Raw genomic sequence first — 20805 nt, 5'->3', positions numbered from 1 at the left:
TTGAGCACAGGTCACCAAAATAGATGTAATAATAATGAAAAAGTTGGCTATATTGTGAGAATTACCAAAATGTGACACCGAGACATGATATGAGCACATGCTGTTGAAAAAACTATCACCCATAGACTTGTTGAATGCATGGTTGTCACAAACCTTCAATTTGTTAAAAAAAAAAAAAAAAAAAGGGCAGCAAAGCACAATAAATGGAAATATGCCAATAGAGACATAGGTAGGTAGGCAGATAGATAGATAGATACCTAGATACATAGACACATAAATAGAAACATAGATAGATACATACATAGATATAGATAGATATAGATGATAGATAGATAGATAGATAGATAGATAGATAGATAGATGATAGATAGATAGATTAGATAGAGTCTATACATGTGTTTCTGTGTATGTCAGGTCCCCAAATATCACCTGGTGCCTACCTTCCTTTCTCTTTCCTTTCCTTTCATTTGAAAACCTCAAATTTTGCATCAAGAGAATTTTCATTTATTTGTTTTATGGTCTGATGAATTGGGTAGTGGATTTCCTGACATGAAGCCATGGGAATACATAGATAGCAAAAATCTAAAAGCATAATAACACCCCAAAACACAAATAACATACTCTTATAGTGAGGCAATAAAACAAATGACCACCCCTTAGGGAACACATAAGCAGAAGATGTGAACAGTTAAAACTCACTGTCCCTTGCTTAGGCAACCTCTGATGTGCTCTGATCTTCACATTCTCAGTGCTGGACTTTGACTCTAAAATAGGTCTTGCCTATAAAAGACAGGGTAAAAGAACTTCCGGGTTATTCAAAGGGGATTTCACTACCATCCCTGGTAACAGTGTAAATAGATGCATTCTTGCCAAAGTGTGTCGATTAATACACTTAGTTTTAACATTTCAATTTAATTTACCACCATTTGTTGCACGCCAACTAGGTATATGTCAATTTGCTACATCTTGCTGTATATATATATATATGAAGAATGATGTACCTGAGCAAAAATTAAAGATCTTTACAATTCAACATTATTTGACTCTTACATTCAAAAGCAAATCTAGTTGGGCACTGTGGCTCATGACAGTAATCCCAATACTTTGGGAAGTTGCAGAAGGAGGACTGCTTGAGGTCAGGAGTTTGAGACCAGCCTGGGCAACATAGTGAGACCCAATTTATACAAAATATTTAAAAATTAGTTGGGCATGGTGGAGCCCAGGAGTTTGAGGTTGCAGTAAGCTATGATAGTGCCACTGCATTTCAGCCTGGAAAACAGCAAGCCTCAGGCCCTGTCTCAAAAAAAAAAAAAAAAAAGAAAATCTTACATATGAAAGTCAGAGAATTTACATAATTATTAATAAACTAGTTCTATAGTTCATTAAAAAGCTCACTCGCTATACAGATGTCTCCCATTTTTAGGTGTACTAAATGTAAAGTATATAATTTTACAATAATACATATATAATATATAATAGACATTATAGATAAATGCAATCTATAAACACTTATATCCAAGATGGGGATGGTAGGATCACAGTGAATACTGGTCCATGCAGACAAAGAAGGATGTAAATAGCTAAAGTAAAAAATAGAGACAATGCTGCCCCAGAAAGATTAAAAGTGTGCTTTAACTCTTGATGATTTCCTATTTGTATATTTCAGTCCTTCCCATAATCTATGTCCTTACTTCACTAGAGTTCCACAACATATTCTTCCTCTTTTTACACCAGGGTTTCTTTGTTACCTCAGTATTAAAATGAACTCTGGCCAAGACAATATATAGAGGCTCAGAGAAACTAAGTAACTTATATCCATCTTGAATATAAGTGTTTATAGATTGGCTTTATCTACAATAGATGTTTATTATATATTATATATGTATTATTGTAAAATTATATATTTTACATTTAGTACATCTAAAAATGGGAGATATCTGTATAGCGAGTGAGCTTTTTAATGCTTATAAATGTCAAGGCAAAGACTGCAACTCAAATAGTCAACAGCTGCCTAGCTCCTGTCATGTGATCTTGCCATGTCATTATATTGGAAGCTCTAATAATAATCAGCAAGTGGCTAAATGTCCAGATTTATACTGTAAAGAAATAAGTATAGACATGTAAATAAGTCAATTAAATTCTCTTTTAAATCTTTTCAATTTTCTATTTAAACATTTTTAACATGTTCAACAACATAAGACTCAGTTTTTTGGAAAGTAGTGTTATCAGACACAATCTGTATCTGATTCTGTGTTACAATCACTGCTAAGGAAATGACAGTATCCAGTTTAGAATTTATGTAAGGTAAAATAAAGGAAGGAAGATTTTTAAAGGCGGTAATGTGGTGGAGTACAGGAAAGGCTAACATTTTAATCATTTTCCGAAAATGCTTATGATGTCAGAATACATCAGAAGATACAATTGTGGAACATTTACACTACTAATGTAAAGACCTGATTGTGAGCTGACTTCATTGGTGAAAAGACAAGTCAAAGGGAATGACCAGCCCTGGCACCTAAAAATGGCAACACAACTTTTCAAAAGGCTCATTCATTCCTTAAACTATTGCTACTAATGGAGTAATATATGGAAATCCATTGCCATAGTTTATTGTAGTGGTTTCTTGCTAAAAGGGATTCATGATCAAATAATGTTAGAAAATCTGAGGTCAATAAAGTTAAACAGGTGTTTAGTTTTGCTTGATGTGTTTTGGCTTGATTTCACTGCAGGGCTCCTCAGAGCCTTTAATGTGTAAATGCACACTGTGAAGCTTCAAGTGAGCGATGTTTATATTAAGTTTTCCTAAATATTGTATGAAAGAAGTTCCTCCCCCCCATTTTTCTATTTTTTCTTTATTTTTTTTTTAGAAGAACGACAAGTGGGTAGAAGAGCAGCAGCAAAGTGGCTGGGAACATTAGTGCTCCGGGGGTCTGTTCTACCACTAACAAGTAACTTGGAGAAAAAAAAAATCAATGTCACAGATAATAAAGGGAGAAATGATTGGGGCTTATGGTATGAAATAAATGAGTAAAATGCTCAGAATATGCAATACTGGATGGTGTTAATAATACAAATTGGAAAGAACTACCTTTACTAAGTCTTTTTCTAATTTCCCCCAATAGAAGCCATGAGTAGGCAAAGAGAGACATGAAAGGTAGTTTCATTCCAAGCTGATTCTAGTTCCTGTTTCTGACTCCAGAGAATAAATTTCAAAATGAGTTTGAAATAAAGCATTAGGCTAAGCCCTAAGAAGGCTATGATTAAAATAATAGCAATGGAAACCTACTTGAATTTATAAATAAAAAGACACCAGATTGTATAGAGATGACTACTGCTTATTAAATCTAGCTCTCTTCCAATAACAGTTCTTCCTTTTTTTTTTAACTACTGGCAAGCTAGTGGCAAACATTAACTAGTTTATATTGCTTTGGCTAGATGTTTTAATAGTCTTTGGTGAGATACGTGTTTTACAAGTTTTAATGGAGAAAAATGTAAGTATTTTACCTCCTGAAACTTGGCTATTTGAGTAATGAGAAAATAGTCACTTTCCCCAGGACAGTGGTTCTCAATCATGGCTATGTGTTTCTCCAGGAAAACTTTAAAAATATATATATACCAATGCTTCTGTGTCACTTCTAGGGATTCCAAGTCTTTGAATACGAACTCTGCATCAGTATTCTTTAATTATCCAGCTGATTGTGATGTGAAATCATGACTGAGCCCCACTGCTCTAAGATGAAATAAACTTTCCTCAGCACTGAAATCACAAACTTAAACTACCAAAATTAATTAAGGGCATGGAAATCAATAAGGCATAGGGAAACTTTTACATTATAAAATTATTTCTTTAAATCACAGCTCATTGTTTATATGTTATTTGCCATTGTAGAAAAGGGTGAAAAAATAGCAAATTTAATTACTCTCAGTTTGAAAAATTATCCAGAAATGAAGATGACGACTCTGAAACATTGTCAATATCATTTGACCTATAAATAATGTTCTAATACATTTACTACACACTGTTAGATACTTTTTAATATGAATATTATACATTAAAACTAAGGCAATAATGATTTAGAACATTCTATCTATATCTATGTATCTTAAGTAGGCTATAAATTAAGATATAAGTTATTAAGTATGAGATGTTAAGGTGTGGGGTTAGAAATTATACTGTACTTCATTATCAATAATCAACATATACTTCAATATCACATACATTTAACTTTAATTTGTACATCTTTAACTATTTTTAATTATGTGTATAAATATAAGTACACACATCTTTATGTATTTATTTATTCATACCTCCATTCACTTATTTATATAGGGGATCCCCCCAAATCCACTACCATTAAACCATACATTTTTATTTTAATCTTTAGAACAAGCCCAGGAGGCAGGTATTGTTATTACTCACATTTTACAAATGAGGAAATTGTCTACAGTCACAAAGTTACTGTGTCAGACATATTAGAAGCTTAATACATATTTGGTGAACATATGCATAAAAACAGAGAGACAGACATGTACAACAGCTCATCTTTACACTGAGTAAAAGCTTTTAACCTGTCTCAGAAACCTCTCTGTGAAAACTGAGCAAAAATCGAGGTATCCTTTCATTTGTCATATAGGTATAGGTGGTACCTTACTTCTCCAACAAGGATGAATATTGAAATGTGGATCCCAAGGCCCAACTCCAGATTTTCTGAATCCCTGATAGTGGGACTTGGAATTTGTCTATTGTTTCAAAGTTTCTCAAGGAATTCATATGATCAACCAGGTTCAGAAATCACTGGATCTTATTGCTGAAGTTTGAGAATTAAAGTTTGGGCCTTACTGCTGCTCCACAGAAAGGGCAAATGAAGTATCATGGACAGAACTGATACGTTCCCAGTTAGTTTCCCCTCTCAGAAGCTAACAGGCAGCAATACAGCAGAAATTAGTGACTTATGTCTTGTGCTCTGAAGTCAGGCAGAATTTCACAGAGTCCCAGCAGTGTCACTGACGAGATTTGTTTCTTGGGGCAAGTTGCCTAATGCTTTCAAAGCCATATTCCTTTTATATAAAATGAGATAATATTCTTTGTCTCATAGGGGTGTTTTAAAGATTAAATAAAAATAACATGTTCTATCCTACATGGCACAATGCCTGACACCTAAGAAGCAAAGGATACATCTTACCTTTATTGAAGCAATCAGAAAGTATGAAATCATGAAGGAGATAAGAGTTCTGATTGGCAGTGTATCTTATTTTCCCAGGTTCATTTATTTATCTTAAACTATTCTTGTTGGAGAATAACTCCCAAGCCCCCTATTTAAGCTGTGAGTAATCTCACACTTTATAATGATGTTCTTTCCATTAGAAAAAAAAATGTTCTTAAGTTTTCTGGAGAAAATATATCTGCACTATTTCTACTGAAAAATCTAACAACTGGACTCTGCTCCTCTGCATCAATTCTAGAGTGTATATGCCACAAATAAAGTGTTCTAGCTCAAGAACATTGAAAGTAAATATGGTATAGTATTTTAAAATAAGAATTTTGCAAATACAATGGTATGATTGTGTCATATTACTAGCAATCATATGATATGCAATGCAAAGTACAGTTCATAGACTTAAATTTAATTCTAATAAGTAAACTGATTTTGCCTTGCTGGGGAAAAGTTAAAGCACTAATCCAATTGCTAATGCAGTCTTGTCTACTTCTTTGGTACCTAGTGACAAGTCTAAATAATGTATATATTTTTATTTACATATTCAGTAATACAATTCTCTGCTCAATGAGTGATGTTCTTCTGCCACTTGGTGGTGCTTGCCAGTTTCAGAATTTGTTTCTTGGTGGCACTATAACACTAAGTACATAGTAAGTGCAACAAAATTGCAGCATTCCCATTGCAAAGGCTTTGCTTCAAACTGTTTAATAATTTAAAGGACCTCTGTGGAAGCAACCGCATTTGTTAACCAGTTACAACCAGTAATTAACTCCTTTGGAGTTTTAACTTACTTTTGGCAAAACGTCTTAGGAAGAGCATATATTATTAGAAAGTATGCCAAAAATTTACTTAGCAGAAAATTCAAAAACAGTTTTCCTCTGCTAAGAGGTTCTCTAAAATTCTACTTATATAGCCAAGCTCTGAAATCCTAGCAGGTCCTGTTTCATTATCATAATTACTGCATAAACACTTTTAAGGACTTTGCCTTTAGTTTCAAGCATGACTTATTTTCATAAGCCTGATTAGTTACCACACCAGCCTTGCTATGGAAAATGACATGTTCTCACTCTGTGCTGTAGAGTTGTTAAATCTTGATCTATATTTATGTTGCCTTCTCTGCTGAAAGCCTGTAGCGAAAGAAATTTCTAATTCCTTGTTTTGCAATATTAGTTGGCAGCTCTATATAATGGGTATTCTGTTTCCTTAAAGAATTTAGCTGCTCTGTCTAGAAGCCGATTTTCTGATGCCTCCAACGTCTGGTCTAATTGATCTGTTTTAATGGAGTCTTCGTCGGTGAGGAGCGAGATGCCACCGACTAGAATGCTGGGATCTGCTGCTTAATTGCCAGGAGTGAGAGACACTGAGATTCAGAAATCTTTGGAGGTGGGAGGGGAGAGGGACAGTCTCGGACGGAGGCGGAGATGTAAGATAAAGGGATGGATTTCACACAGGAAAAAAAAAAAGATTTCTTTGAGGCACTGAGGTGCTGCACGATCACATCTCTCAAAGGAGAAGTTAAAAAGCAAGGAAGTGGGAGGAGGTTGGAGGTTAAAGTACTTAAAAGGATTACTCGGGTACAATTTGTTTTTCTGGTGGTGTCTGCAAAGGATAGATAGTCCCGTTTTCAAAGTATATTAATGCCTCTTTTAAGTGATTGGGAATGGACACTAATTGCCTGTTAAATGTTATCAAATGCTCTCCTAAATTCAGGGGACACAGAAAGAGGGGCACAAAAGGAAAATTTAAATAGAAAAAGGGAGGATCTGGAGGCTTTTGAAAGCGGGGGGAGAAGAAGGAGGAGGGATAACAGAGAGGAATAGAGAAGGAGAGCGGAGAGAAGATAAACAAAAACAAAAACAGGAATCACTGAATAATCACACACAAAAAAGAAAACTCTTCCCTATGGGGCATCCAAAACACTGAGACTGCAATAGTGACCCCGGTCATGGAAGAAAGATGTTCCTCTCCACCCTTGTCCCCGAAAGCTCTTGGTCCCGTTACTGGCGACTAAAATTCCATTAGGCTAAAGAGTGTGTCTAACTGCCTGAAGAATGCAGCAGACGGAAGGCGGGTCCCGCTATGCCGTTTGCCCTTCCCGCTGGAGAGAATGAAAGAAACGCGCAGAGCCAGAGACTCCTGCCGAGTTAGACCTTCTCTCGTCGCCCCAGGTCACCGGCCATCCGGCAAAGACCCGAGTAAGGAACGCAGGGCCACTGCCTGGGCCAACAAATGGAGCCCGCTCTCCCCTTCCCGGACGCCGCTGCCCGGCCGATGCTCCCGGCAACCCACCCGCGGCGTATGCAGAGGAGCCTTTCTCTTTCTCTCAGACCACTTGTCCCGACCAATCTGACCTTCCAAACACATCTGACCGCACCTCCCAGGTGGACACACTAATAGGCTACGGGCTGGAGAGGAGCGGGTGATGAGGAGAGGGATTCAAACCTGCGGCCGCTTGGGCTGGGTCGGAGCTGCGGGGGACCTGGGAGGAGAGAGGGGAGAAGAGAGAAGGAAGGAGAGCGCCTGCCGGGATGGCTGAGCTGGCTCGGCGAGCAGCCTTGGGGTTGCACGCTCTTGTGGGAGATGCTGCTGTTGCTTCCAGGTCGGCAAGAGCGGTTCTAACACCATCGCCTCTCACCCTCTTTCCTGTAAATCCCTAGAGAAACGTCCCTGGCCTCTCCGCCGCGACATTCCCAGCCTGCATCCCCCTACAGCCCAGGCGGCGCGCTCCCGCACGCTGGAGCGCCGGTCGCCAGCAGGACGCCCTCTCCCGCGCCGACTCGCCCCTCTCTGCCCTGCTGCTGCCGCTCCTCTGACACCTCCGCCCCCACCATCTCCAGCTCGGAGAGACGCCACCTAGCCACGGCCCGCACTCGCGGCCCGGGGTCACGCGCGGAAGAGGGGCGCTAGTCCGGACCCCGCCTTCGGTAGGGGGCGTCCTGGAGCGGAGAGTGAGGCGAATGGTATATGAGTGTGCGGGTAGCCCACCCTGAAGCCCGAGCTTCTCACTTGAGCCATCCCCGCCTAGCCCCACTCGGGCCAGCGTCTGGCGAGCGAGCCCATCTGTGGCTTCCGCGTCCGCCTCCTCCTTGCATCCTTGTACCTCCTCGTCGACCCCTCCCTCCCGGGACCTGCATCCTGCTCCACCAATCAGAGCCCTACTGCCTCTTCCCACGTGACCCCGGGCGGGCTGAGGACCTGCTGCTTCCCAAACGCCAGAGGGATGCGGGCGGCAGAGCTCGAGAGGCGGCTGCCGGGCTGCGGGGCGCCTTGACTCTCCCTCCACCCTGCCTCCTCGGGCTCCACTCGTCTGCCCCTGGACTCCCGTCTCCTCCTGTCCTCCGGCTTCCCAGAGCTCCCTCCTTATGGCAGCAGCTTCCCGCGTCTCCGGCGCAGCTTCTCAGCGGACGACCCTCCCGCTCCGGGGCTGAGCCCAGTCCGTGGATGTTGCTGAAACTCTCGAGATCATGCGCGGGTTTGGCTGCTGCTTCCCCGCCGGGTGCCACTGCCACCGCCGCCGCCTCTGCTGCCGCCGTCCGCGGGATGCTCAGTAGCCCGCTGCCCGGCCCCCGCGATCCTGTGTTCCTCGGAAGCCGTTTGCTGCTGCAGAGTTGCACGAACTAGTCATGGTGCTGTGGGAGTCCCCGCGGCAGTGCAGCAGCTGGACACTTTGCGAGGGCTTTTGCTGGCTGCTGCTGCTGCCCGTCATGCTACTCATCGTAGCCCGCCCGGTGAAGCTCGCTGCTTTCCCTACCTCCTTAAGTGACTGCCAAACGCCCACCGGCTGGAATTGCTCTGGTAAGTCCAGAACCCCCGTCCCCGACCCTTTAACTCCGCAGAAGAACACGCGTATCCAGCACAGACCAGCCTACCCTAGCGCGCCTCCTCAGCCCCTCACCTCCTACTGCCCTAGACCCCTAATACCACCCACCTCTATCCAGAGAAACAAGGGGAACTGTTGCAGGCCCGGGGGTGAGGGGTGGTTCTGGGATGGGCAGAAAGTGCAGGTGTAGCAGGAAACCTTTGCATGCTTGCGCTTACATTGGAGCTGCGAGGATTTTAAGAAATATTAAACGGGATGGTTTTCTGGGTTCACTGGAAAGAGCACCAATCCTAGGGGAAACACTAAAACAGAAGCTTTGTCATCATTAAAGAAAAAAGTCTTACTAGGATGAGGAAGAAATAACTTTATGAGAAAGAATGAGCGAGAAAGCAATAAATCAAATGGTGACTGCAGGGGAATCGCTGATTCCTGGCAAAGGTGCCATGAGGTCGCACTGGTCTCCCGTTGAAGACCAGGTCACACAGATTCTAGAGGAGCTGGATTTCAATAGAATTTCTCTCTCTCTCTCTCTCTCTCTCTCTCTCTCTCTCATTCCCTTCTCTCCTAGGCGGCAAAAGACATTGGTTTTGCAGTCCAGATATGCCCCTCTCCTTGCTTCCCTAAGCTTCAAGGTAGTACAGGGGAGTTGAGAAAAAGAACACTTTGCGGGTCTCCCAGGCCTGAGTGGGCATGACTGAGGCTGGTCAGGCTCCATGTAGGCGAGCCGAGGGCGGAACCGACTTCAGTGGGCGCTGACTCCTCCATTTCTGGACAGGCTTCTGTGGAGTGGGTCAGGCACTCTTCTTGCTCGCTCGGGTTCCTTCAGATTCTGACGGCGAACGCTTGGCAGGCTTCGCTCTGCTGAAGCTTCCTAATTAAATAGGGCCAGAGGATGGGAGTTGCTGCACTCCTAGCTAGCATAGCATTTCGGTTTGACAGCCTGTAGTATACCGGGCAGAATTGTGGTGTAATTTCCTTGGCATTTTAAACTCCGTTAACATGCCTGGGTATTGTCCCCTAGGTGTGGTCTGTTCTAGTTTTAGCAAGTGTGTATGTAATTTTTCATCTTCTGTGAATATAATTTTGCTGTAGTTAAATCTGGCTCTGAATAAAGTGTCTTTCAAAGATGTATATAAGCTGAAGTGTATGTAACTTTAGAGAGGAGGGAATGACCAACTGTAACTCATAGGGTGAAAGCCTGTATAGTTCCTAGTTATTACTGATGTAAATGCCAAAAGGAAAATTATTATGCATCATTCTAATTTATCCTTTACAAAGACAAGTTGAGATATGCAACCCTATTAGATTTGGGTCAATAGATTGTTCTCTTTTTTGGCAGTTTCTAAATTTGGCATTTTAATAAAACTCAACATGTTTCTATAACTTCTTGATTCATGCGTACATGTGTGTTGTTTTTGAAAGAATAAGTTTCACTTTGCTATTGCCTAATCACTTTTTAGATGCTTTATTATGGTAATAATTATGAGCCTGCAAAAACAATTTTTGGAAATGTTGATGGCTTTGTAGTCCGACATAGACTGGTTTGCTTCATTCCTAGCCCTTGCATTGTTTTAGGAAATAACTAACTTAAATGTGAAGTTGACATTTGCAATCAAGAAATTACATATTTACCAGATATTTTAAAGGGGACTGCATAAACTAAAGAGAATAAACTGGTTTTGCAGATAGGTTGTCAAGAACTTGGCATCCCGCTTCCACCCCTGTTAACTTAGAGGTGATCAATCTTCATTTGAGCCAAACAGACCATCACAGAAAACACTGTGCCTGTTTATCTTTATTATTGAGGCTTTGTTTCCTCTTTGTCTGGATACATTTCAAATAAGGGGTTGTTTCAGTCGTTGAAGCAAAAGAACAATTAAAGATGGGGAAATGGTAAAAGGGTATTCAGAGATCATCACTAGCTCTTTTCCAAAATGTGGAGTTTTGTGGTCATAAATATTGTCCACCTAATGAGCAAAAATAAAAAATAAAAAAAAAACAGGAAGCAAATGTTAAGCTTTCATTCACCACTGTCAGTATTAACACAAGCTTTAAAAAATAGCACTAACAGAAAAGGATACTAAAGGAGAATTGACTAGAAAAGAATTGTGGAAAATGGAAACGAATATTGATCACTTAACTAGATTTTGAGGTTATCAGTAGACAGTGACCTTGCAGTACAGCTATAGTTGTTGGATTTAAAATTTAGGACAAGTATTTTAAAGCTTCAAAGTAGTGCTTTTTTTGTTAAAAATCTGTAAGATGTTTTAATGACTGGAGTGTTCTCTTTGAATTTGAGGTTATGATGACAGAGAAAATGATCTCTTCCTCTGTGACACCAACACCTGTAAATTTGATGGGGAATGTTTAAGAATTGGAGACACTGTGACTTGCGTCTGTCAGTTCAAGGTAAGAAGTCTTATATTTGCATCTTCTAATTCATTAATGAGACTGCAAAGCAGGAATCTCCCTTTACAGCCTATCACTTGGAAATTTATAGCTATGCAAGCTAAGAGGGAAGCTGGCACCAAGCAAAAGTACTAGCAAGAGAGCCAAGTGATGTCAAGAAGACATACGCTTTTTGGAGAAATGTATATGCCAAAGTTATAAATGCTGCTGGAGGTAGAAAGCTTCAGGTTGTGTCTTTGGGATGTCAAAGGAAAATTATGTTTCTCTGACCCTTCTAGCATCACTTTAAAAGTGAATTGACTGGGGATAATAGTCAAAATAGGGGGTAAGAAGTGTGGACTTATTCTTTTGTTCTTTTTGATTGGGGCTATCATCTTTTTATCTTATTGCTATCTGTTTTAATGGTCTTGGCCTTTATTATCCTTGCAACCTGACTAGGTTTTTAAGGTAACTCCTTATTAGTGTAACTTCAACACTTTGTTCTAGTTTGGAAATCATGGAACTTATTAATTAGTGTATATCAGCTTTTTCATAGGTACCACACTCAATTAGAACTGAATCCCCTAGGAATCCAGAAGAGCATTTAGATCCACAAGTCATTTTATGAACATCAGGAAATGTACTTTTTCTTGTGTTAATTTCTTTTAACTAATAAAGAGAGAAAGAAGTTGCACTACTGGCATGATCAAAACTGGGTTATTAGTATCTATTAAAGATAGAACTTTTAATGTCATTAGTATAGTCATTAGCTAACAAATGCTTTCCACCATGTAAATTATAAAACCTTTCCTCTCAAAATGTTCATATAATCATGCAGAACTTCAAGTAGCATGGATGTTGTACTAATAGCCTATATTTGCCCTTGAGCATTTTAAGTTACTTTTAAAAATACTTTGAAAATCTGACAATATGACTCAACCAGGAAATATGCACATAAACAAAACTATATGTGAGATAATGAAAACTTTTCTAAGATTGTAAGAATAAAAAAGATATAGAACAAATAAAAACAATAAACTCAAATTTAGACCTAGATATCTGGTTAATAAGTAATATTTAGAATTATTGATGAAATTTAAATATTTTAGATGGAATTCGACCTCCCACTAAGAAAGAGAAGAGAATTCACATTTAAATAAAGTTTAAGTGGCTTTTAGAAATGCTAAAACCTTCTTAGACATTATTTTCTTCTTTCTAAGAAACATAATAAGACAACTGATATTTGTAAAGTGCACCACCTCCTGGTGGGTAAGTAGTGCTCTGACTGTACAGTTTTTTAGACCATACCATAGTGTCAGAAACATATTCATGCATATTTAATATGCATGTAACGTCAACTTCTAAGGTCTGCAGCCACATTAAACAGTGCCATTATGTACTTCCAATGAACTACAAGAGAGATAGAGTGTGAGAACTCCCCAATTCATACTTACCCAAATGTTAACTAAACAGGAAAAAGCACAGTTGGATAAATCATTAATTAAAGTCCCAGAGAATTTCACCAGGAGAAAAAAAAAAGGGGTTGACGGAACTCTAAAGGGATGAATGCTACGAAATGAAAATAAATAATTTTCTTATTAAAGGAATTGTTTTCATTTTATACGTGCCACAGAAGATTTTGGTAAAACTTTTATCAACAAAAATATTTGTGTTTTTCATACATTGGTCAGTCATGTTTGTCATTAATTTAAATAATTGTTAAGTGGAATAGATGGGGGAGTGGAAACGAATGCAAGTCTGTGTAAGAAACTAAAATGTAAATTGTTTTTTTGTAATCCTTGTGGCATTTTAAATGTACTAGTGTACTACTACTGCTATTAGTTTGTGCTTTGCAATAGTTGTCAATCTGGCAAGAAAAAATAAACATCTCCCTAGTGGAAAATGTAGACTTTGCACATACCAAGAATATAGAGTGGCCGAATTAAGTTGAAAATCAAAGAAAAGTATCAGTTGCATGAAGAATAATAAATAGGATATTTTAAGCTAAGAGTCTCTTGAGTCCGTCTTTTCCCAATACAAGAATTTGAGTTTTTGGTGTTTGTTATTTTAGCCCTAGTATCTCATAAAAAGGGAGAGGTATTGAAAATCTATTTTCCTATATATTATTCTAAACTTCTGTTTCTTTCTCTGCTGCCTTTTCAGGTACAAGCGTGCATTCCTTTTTTTTTTTTTTTTTTTTTTGGAATTTTTGGAGACAAGAGTCTTGCTCTGCCACCCACGCTGGATAGTGGTGATGCCCTCTTGGCTCACTGCAACCTCCACCTCCTGGGTCCCAGCAATTCTTGTGCCTCAGCCTCCCGAGTAGCTGGGAATACAGGTGCACTCCATCATTCTCAGCTAATTTTTTTGAATTTTAGTAGAGACACGGTTTCACCACGTTACCCAGGCTGGTCTCAAACTCCTGCACTCAGGAGATCCACCCGCCTCGGTCTCCGAAAGTGCTAGGATTACAGGTGTGAGCCACCACACCCGGCCTGCAATCTATAGTCTTTCTAGCTGAGAGATAAATTTCAAAGAGAAATGGGCATATATTTTTATATCTATAATGTTTTCAATTTGCCTTATCACTGGAACACTAAAGTAAACATTATTAGCCTTCACCTCTCTTAGACGATTTTAAATAAACTGATTTCTGTCCTTCAAACATATTATCTCATTTATTTCTCACAACCCGGTGAGATAATTGTTTTCTCCCCCCTTTTTTAAACTTTTATTTTAGGTTTTGGGGTACATGTGAAGGTTTATTACATATGTAAACATGTGTCACGGGGGTTTGTCGTACATATCATTTCATCACCCAGGTATTAAGCCCAATAATTATGAGGATGAAAATTTGGAGACAGTAGATAGATAGATAGATAGATAGATAGATAGATAGATAGATAGAAAAGCGGGGAGGAAGGAAGGGAGGGAGGCAGAGAGGGAGGAAAAAAGGAAGGGAGATACATGCAGATATTTATAGATAACCCTGGTCATGCAATGATCAATAACCACTTTATAATTTAAAAATATGATGAAGCCTTATGTTTTTCAGGTATTACCTAATTCAGATACTAAATATTTTTATTTAATAAGTCGTGCTTTAGATCTACAAATGTTCTTATTAGTAAAGCTGCGTAACAGACTGCCCAGTACTTAGTGTCTTAAGACAATGAATATTTATTTTGTTGATGAATCTGCCATTTTGGTAGGGCTTAATCGAAACAGCTCACCTCTGCTCTCTTTGGCATTAGCTGATGGTGAGGGGAGGGAATTCAAAGGCTTGGTGCTATACTGATCTGAGGGTTCTCACTCATATGTCTGTCTGTCAGCTGAAGACCTTGGTTCTTCTCCATGTTGATCTCTTTGCACGGGCAAGTTTTGTCTTCCTCATAGCATAGTGGCTGAGTTTCGAAGTCAAGCATCCAGAGAGAAAGAAAGAGCCAGGTTGAAGCTACATCCGTTAATGACCTAGCCTGGGAAGGCACACAGAGTCATTTCCACCATAGTCACAGGCCTGTCCGCTCTTAAAATCATAATTTTTTTACATTTAAGGAAATATAAATCACAGAAAAGTAAAAATTACTTATGGAATAGCCAAAGGATTAGAACATATGCAGATTTTTTTAATCTTTTTTCCTTTTTGGAAGAAAAATATACCATATCCCAAGCCATTCTTCTTAAGCCTTTGACAACTGGGAATATAACAGAATTGACTTAACATCTGTTGAGCACCTTCTACATGCCAGACTCTGTGGAAGGTGCTGGCAATATATAAAACATAAGTCATACATAAGCTTCTAGATGCTGAAATCTCAGCTCAAAAAACCTGTATTAATCAAACAAGCAATAAATCCTATGAAAAACTTCTCACATAATGTTTATTAATTTGTAGCAAAAATGAATTTCATGCATTCTAGTGTGCCAAGTAATTGAATCCACTAGTGTGGTGGGTAGCCCATTTTGGAACAGAATTCTTCTACTGAAAAACACTTATTTGGAAAATAAACATAAGATTTTTAAAACATAGAAAAATAGAATCACTTTTTCCCCTGAGAGGAAGTTTGTACAACACATACGTTTATGGACCTAACCATCTGAACTTGAGTCTTGTTTTTCCTCTTACCAGGCAACTGTGTGGTCTTTAGCAGGTCACTTAACATCTGAGTCTGTCCCTTCATCTGAAACTGAGCAGTATCATGAATACTACTAAAAACTATTTCCAATAATTTGGCATATTTTAATGCAGTAGTTAGGCTATTTCATGCTTAGGGTTAGCCTGTTTCCTCTTGTTTTTCTAATTCTAGAAATGCCATGGCTTGATGTTAGAGTTAGATGATAACTCTACTAGTTAAAATACATATCATACAAAGCAAATAATTTACATTTCTTTGTATAAGTGAGTATTACAAGATATTTCTTGTTTTAAAAACATGACTTTGTTAATTTCCCAAAAGTTCCAGGTAAGCATTTCAAATGGGAAAACTAGGCTATAAACCTGTTAAATATTTCATTGTTAACTAATATACAAAAGGTCCTACACCAAGACAGTGAAAGAGATAGGACAACTTAGGACTAGACTCCCACTCGTGAGCTTTCATGATTTACAGCGTGCTTCCTCCTGGTGTTCTTCATATTAATAAGTGCAAGTCTTGATACTAAGGGCCAAAAACATCATGCCAGTAATCTACAGTTAAGCTCTTTTCAGCTCTGTAGAAATCTCCCTTTTGGCTTGTGCATGGAACTTGGCAGCTCTGTTTTTAGAACTGTTCGAATTTGGCTTACTGCATCCCTCAGAAGCGGCATATGAGCACTTTATCAGTTTATTCGATATTTTAAGATGCATATCAGCATTGTGTACTAGCACTTGGGAGAGATAATAAATACTTTCCACTCTCCACTCCCAGTTCACTGACTCTGTATTTGAGTAATCTGAGAAGGATAAATAAATAAAATTTAAGGATCGGAGAGAAGAAAACACGGACCCAAATAATCTACATACAAAGTATTATAAGCAGGGATGGAGATGGAGATTGAAAGGTAGCCCGGGGCAAGAATGCCAGGCCTCAAGCATGAGATGTTAACTAGTCCAGCTAGCCATAGACACATTATGACTCTCTTCTGTCTACTGAAAGGATCGGCAAGTCTATCGATCATGATGTCACCAGCTGTTTCCTTCTTTCTTGTCTCTCCTCCATGTGCTCAGACACCACTGTAGTGTTCATAGATCAACATAATCCTACCTACATTCTCCTGTCCCTGGTTCTGATCATAGCACATTTATCAAGCACCTATCCCTGCACTTGCCTTGCTGGCCACAGTTCTGGCATGAGCACAAGCCACATTTATTTGTGGTCTCTTCAGTGCTACTCATTGGAAAATTCAAATCTTACAGGCATTTTGCTCTTGCCTTCTTTCTTGGATGGTAGTGGAGATGCTCAGGCCTGTGGTGAGTCAGTTTTCAGATGTAAATTAAAACAAATTTTTGGAAAGCTCCTGGAAAACAGTGCTTACACAGGTATCACCTAATCAGAAGTCAGTTGCTGATTGAGTTAAACATTAGCAAAAGATTAGTGAAAAGCTCTAATCAAATCAGTTTTTAAAATATAATCACATACATAGACTGAGTCTGGGAGACAAAAATGTAACTGTGGAAAAGAATTACTATATAGAGGACTTGCAGAATATCTAGATTATATATTGTAGAAATTAAGATAAAGAATATTTATAAAATATGTGCTAAAGCATCCTGTTAGTAATTATGGTCATCTTAATATGACTGTCATACCATTTGGGTTTACTGTTTGGAAAAAAGTTGATCACAATTACCAAAACATTATATTTAAGTTGTTAATAATATATGAAAAAGTAAAACTTATAGAATTAGGCTTTCATTTCAAAGAACATTGACATTTAAATTTGTTATGATAATTAAGCTATTATTATATAAAGGCTAAGAGCAAGAGTTAAATAGTTGATTAGGAATAAGGAGGTTTAGGTATTGTTAGGAAATAGAGTAAAATAATAAATTTCAGGTTTTAATCAATCAGATTATCAACATGTTGAGAGGTGTTTTCTTTTGCATACATTCTTGAGTTGAGGTTTATTTATGATAGGGTTTTAGGTTTGTTATCACATATATTTAAACTTTATTACCCATCTCACTGTATTATTGGTTTATTTTGTATGTATTCTGAACTCACAGCACATCAAAGATTCAAATATATTAATCAAAAGTAAAACATAGAGTTTTTAACATGCATCTGTAAGTATGATTTTCCTTACTTAGTTTCTGGCATAGGTGAGCATATACAGATAATAATCTTGATCATTATATTTTTTATAATTAAACAATGAAGCACATAAGTAGTAGTAATCATGAGATAATCACATCCCTGGTGTAATTAGCAGGCATAGGACAAAGCCAAGTATCATTAATGCCTTAGAGTATGATTGTATTATGATGACTCTACCCTGTTGGTTGCCTTAATTTTCACTGTAATATGTGTACTTTTTTAATAATGAGGTTTTTTAAAAATGAACTTTTCTCTTTATGGAATATCTATTAATAGACATACTTTGGAATAGTCGGTAAAGTTGACTTATAGTTCAGTAGTTGTTGAAATTTTTCTCTGAGTTCCATAGTTTTGCTTCTCTCTAGACCATATCCACATCAATATACAATAGTCTAAAAAGGTATAAAAATAAGTAAATCAGTATCTTATCTGACTATTTGGAAATTTACAAGGACTAGAATTCAATAAAAATTCAATTAAATTCAATTAAAAAAACAACTAAGAGTTAATTGATTTCTTTGGCATTTTGGCTATATATTTCCACTCCTAACACAGATAGACATTACCTTTGTTTTTTAATAGCTTGAAATTAAACTGTATTTTAATTTTTTCCATCAAGTCATATGGGCTACATACTAAAAATAATATTAAGTAGCATTAATATATTTATTCCTATATCTTTATTGTGCTACTTGTCCAGTCACTTTGTTGGGAATTGCCTGATCAATTTAGATGCTTATTTTTGCCCTATCTAAATCAAATGACTGGTTGGCTAACTTGAAATTGGCTTTGTGCATCTTTCAATGATGCCCTTATAAAGACTTATTGGACACAATTAGAATCATTGAAAATGAAGACAAGTGGTTTCTTTGGTAAATGATTATTTCTGTTCATCGTGTCAGAGGGATACAATCTCCAGTACTAACTATAGGCTTACATCTGTGTGTTTCCCAGTGCAACAATGACTATGTGCCTGTGTGTGGCTCCAATGGGGAGAGCTACCAGAATGAGTGTTACCTGCGACAGGCTGCATGCAAACAGCAGAGTGAGATACTTGTGGTGTCAGAAGGATCATGTGCCACAGGTATGTGTGTGATCTTCTTTGAAACCTTCTGCATGGATTCCAAATCCAAAAACCATGTCTTTCATTTCTTGTTATCTCCCAATAAATAATTCAGATTATATGTTGACTAGACAAGCCTGTATTGTTTTGTTCAAAACATTTGTTATTCTTATTCTTTGTCATTTTTACATTTCAAATCACTTTTGGAAGAAAGAGGATATCTACCATAAGGACACTGGTAGATTTAAGTATGTATGTCATTAAATGAAATACAGGCAGGTTGAATAAAAGCCACATATAATTAGAAATCTAGATAGACTGCCAACGTGCCAAATATGGAGAAACCTGACTATGTATGAATACAGTTGTATTGTTTAGTTGTGTTTGTTTGTTTGTTTTGAACAATAGCATTATCTGCTGGAAGGCAATTTTGCAGGTTTGGGCTCTGAAGTTGACGTCTAATCTTAGCAGCTCTACAAAATGGTCTTCTTACTATTTAGTAGATTTTATTGACTAATGTGTTTGTAATGGACATAATTTCTAGTGACATTTGTCATTTCTGACTCAATTAACCTGGGATTCTACAAAGTTTTTTAGTCATGGTTTACCAACAATGCTATAAAGGAAGTAAGAAGAAAGAGTGACTTCATGTGCTCTATAGCTTTTCAAGTTTTCCTTGTGTCTACAGTGGTTGTTAGAGCTTATGCTTTAAAATGGGGAATGCTTTAAAATGGGGCTGAGTTTTCAAGTTAAGCTTGATATCAAAATCACATATATTGTAGAGGCTGTAAGGTGCCATAATAGTTGTTCTTAATGGCAAATAAGCATCTTTCTGGAAAGTCATAATTCCTGAGAATTTGGATGATATAAGCATATTCAGGAATAATAACAACGTCGTCAATTATAAACTTTCTCTAAAAATAGAAGCAGAGAATAGTGTCATGAAAAGTCTATTTATTCAAAAGTCCCTCTTAGATAACAGGTATTTCTAATCTAGGGTATGATGTTAAAAGTTATGTGCTAAGTGACTGGGGCAGGGTGGAAAATGAGCAAAGAGAAAAGCCTCATATTCTTTAAAAGATTATCTTAAGCATATTGATTGTTAGTAATTGATAATATTAAGTTATACTGGTGACTACCCAAGTTTCTGAGAATTAGCAGAAGAAAGAGAATAGAATCATATCTCATGGCCGATGATGTTTTGTTTTGGTTTTGGTTTGTAAGTAGTCTTTTCTCCTAAGGGATTATTTGCTCAGATGTGAATGTTCTTCATGAAAGGGTGGTCAGGAAGCAAGCTGGGCTGGTACTCCATTTGTTTATTTGCTAAAGCAAACAGGTCATTGCTGCTTGGTCTGTGAGTGACAAGTCATGAATAAAAGAAACAGCAATATGTGAGAGTCAATGGGCAGCCTTCTCCAATAGGAAAGGAGGAGGACCAGCATGCTGCTCTCATACTAAGGATGGGGGATATAGAAAGTTTGACAAGGAGCAAACTAATTATGAGGAATCAGTCAGCCATACCAAAGAAATGAGAAATAGTACTTTAGGACAAATTGAATAGAAAAAAAGTAAAATCCCAGGAACCAGGAAGGATGAAGGCAAATACCGTAGAGTATTGAGGAAAGGATTTGCTTTTTCAAGATCACGATCACGGAGGATATCTGTTCTTTTCTAACAATAGCCACATGAGAATTGCCAGGCAATTGTTATAATAAACAGACCAGAAGTTACGGTTATGGCCAATGTAGCAAAATCTCTCTTTCTTACTTGCCAACCTCCAAGTTCTTGTCAGCGCATATAATCACATTCTCCTGATTCATTCAAGTCTTTCCATTCTAGTCCCTGATGTGCTGGTTATACTATGAAAATAAATACTTAGCCAAGTAGAAAATTTAATCACAATCGAGTAATCCATCTTTAGCTCATTCACATACTTAGATTTCTACAGGATTTAATTAGTAAGCCAGTCTTGCTGAATGCATCTTCCATGGACTTGTAAATCTAAAAGGTTTTTGATCTGAA

At 38.0% G+C, this 20805-nt stretch overlaps 1 protein-coding gene across 2 annotated transcripts in view; it reads left to right on the top strand.

Annotated features, from left to right (window-relative positions):
- Nucleotides 1-8158: 8158 nt before the first annotated feature.
- The window catches only part of TMEFF2 (transmembrane protein with EGF like and two follistatin like domains 2), a 244911-nt gene continuing 232264 nt past the window's right edge, over nucleotides 8159-20805 (top strand). For both annotated transcript variants that reach the window (XM_009443902.5, XM_515997.7), the window contains exons 1-3: nucleotides 8159-9011; nucleotides 11336-11445; nucleotides 18675-18804. In XM_009443902.5, coding sequence (XP_009442177.1) covers nucleotides 8840-9011; nucleotides 11336-11445; nucleotides 18675-18804 — 412 coding nt within the window. In that variant the 5' untranslated portion in view covers nucleotides 8159-8839. The remainder of the gene's footprint in view (nucleotides 9012-11335; nucleotides 11446-18674; nucleotides 18805-20805) is intronic.

This window comes from Pan troglodytes, chromosome 13 (assembly GCF_028858775.2).
Source record: "Pan troglodytes isolate AG18354 chromosome 13, NHGRI_mPanTro3-v2.0_pri, whole genome shotgun sequence".
NCBI lineage: Eukaryota > Metazoa > Chordata > Mammalia > Primates > Hominidae > Pan > Pan troglodytes.
The sequence above is the reverse complement of the archived record's forward strand: the minus strand, read 5'-3'. Positions and strand labels throughout refer to the sequence as shown.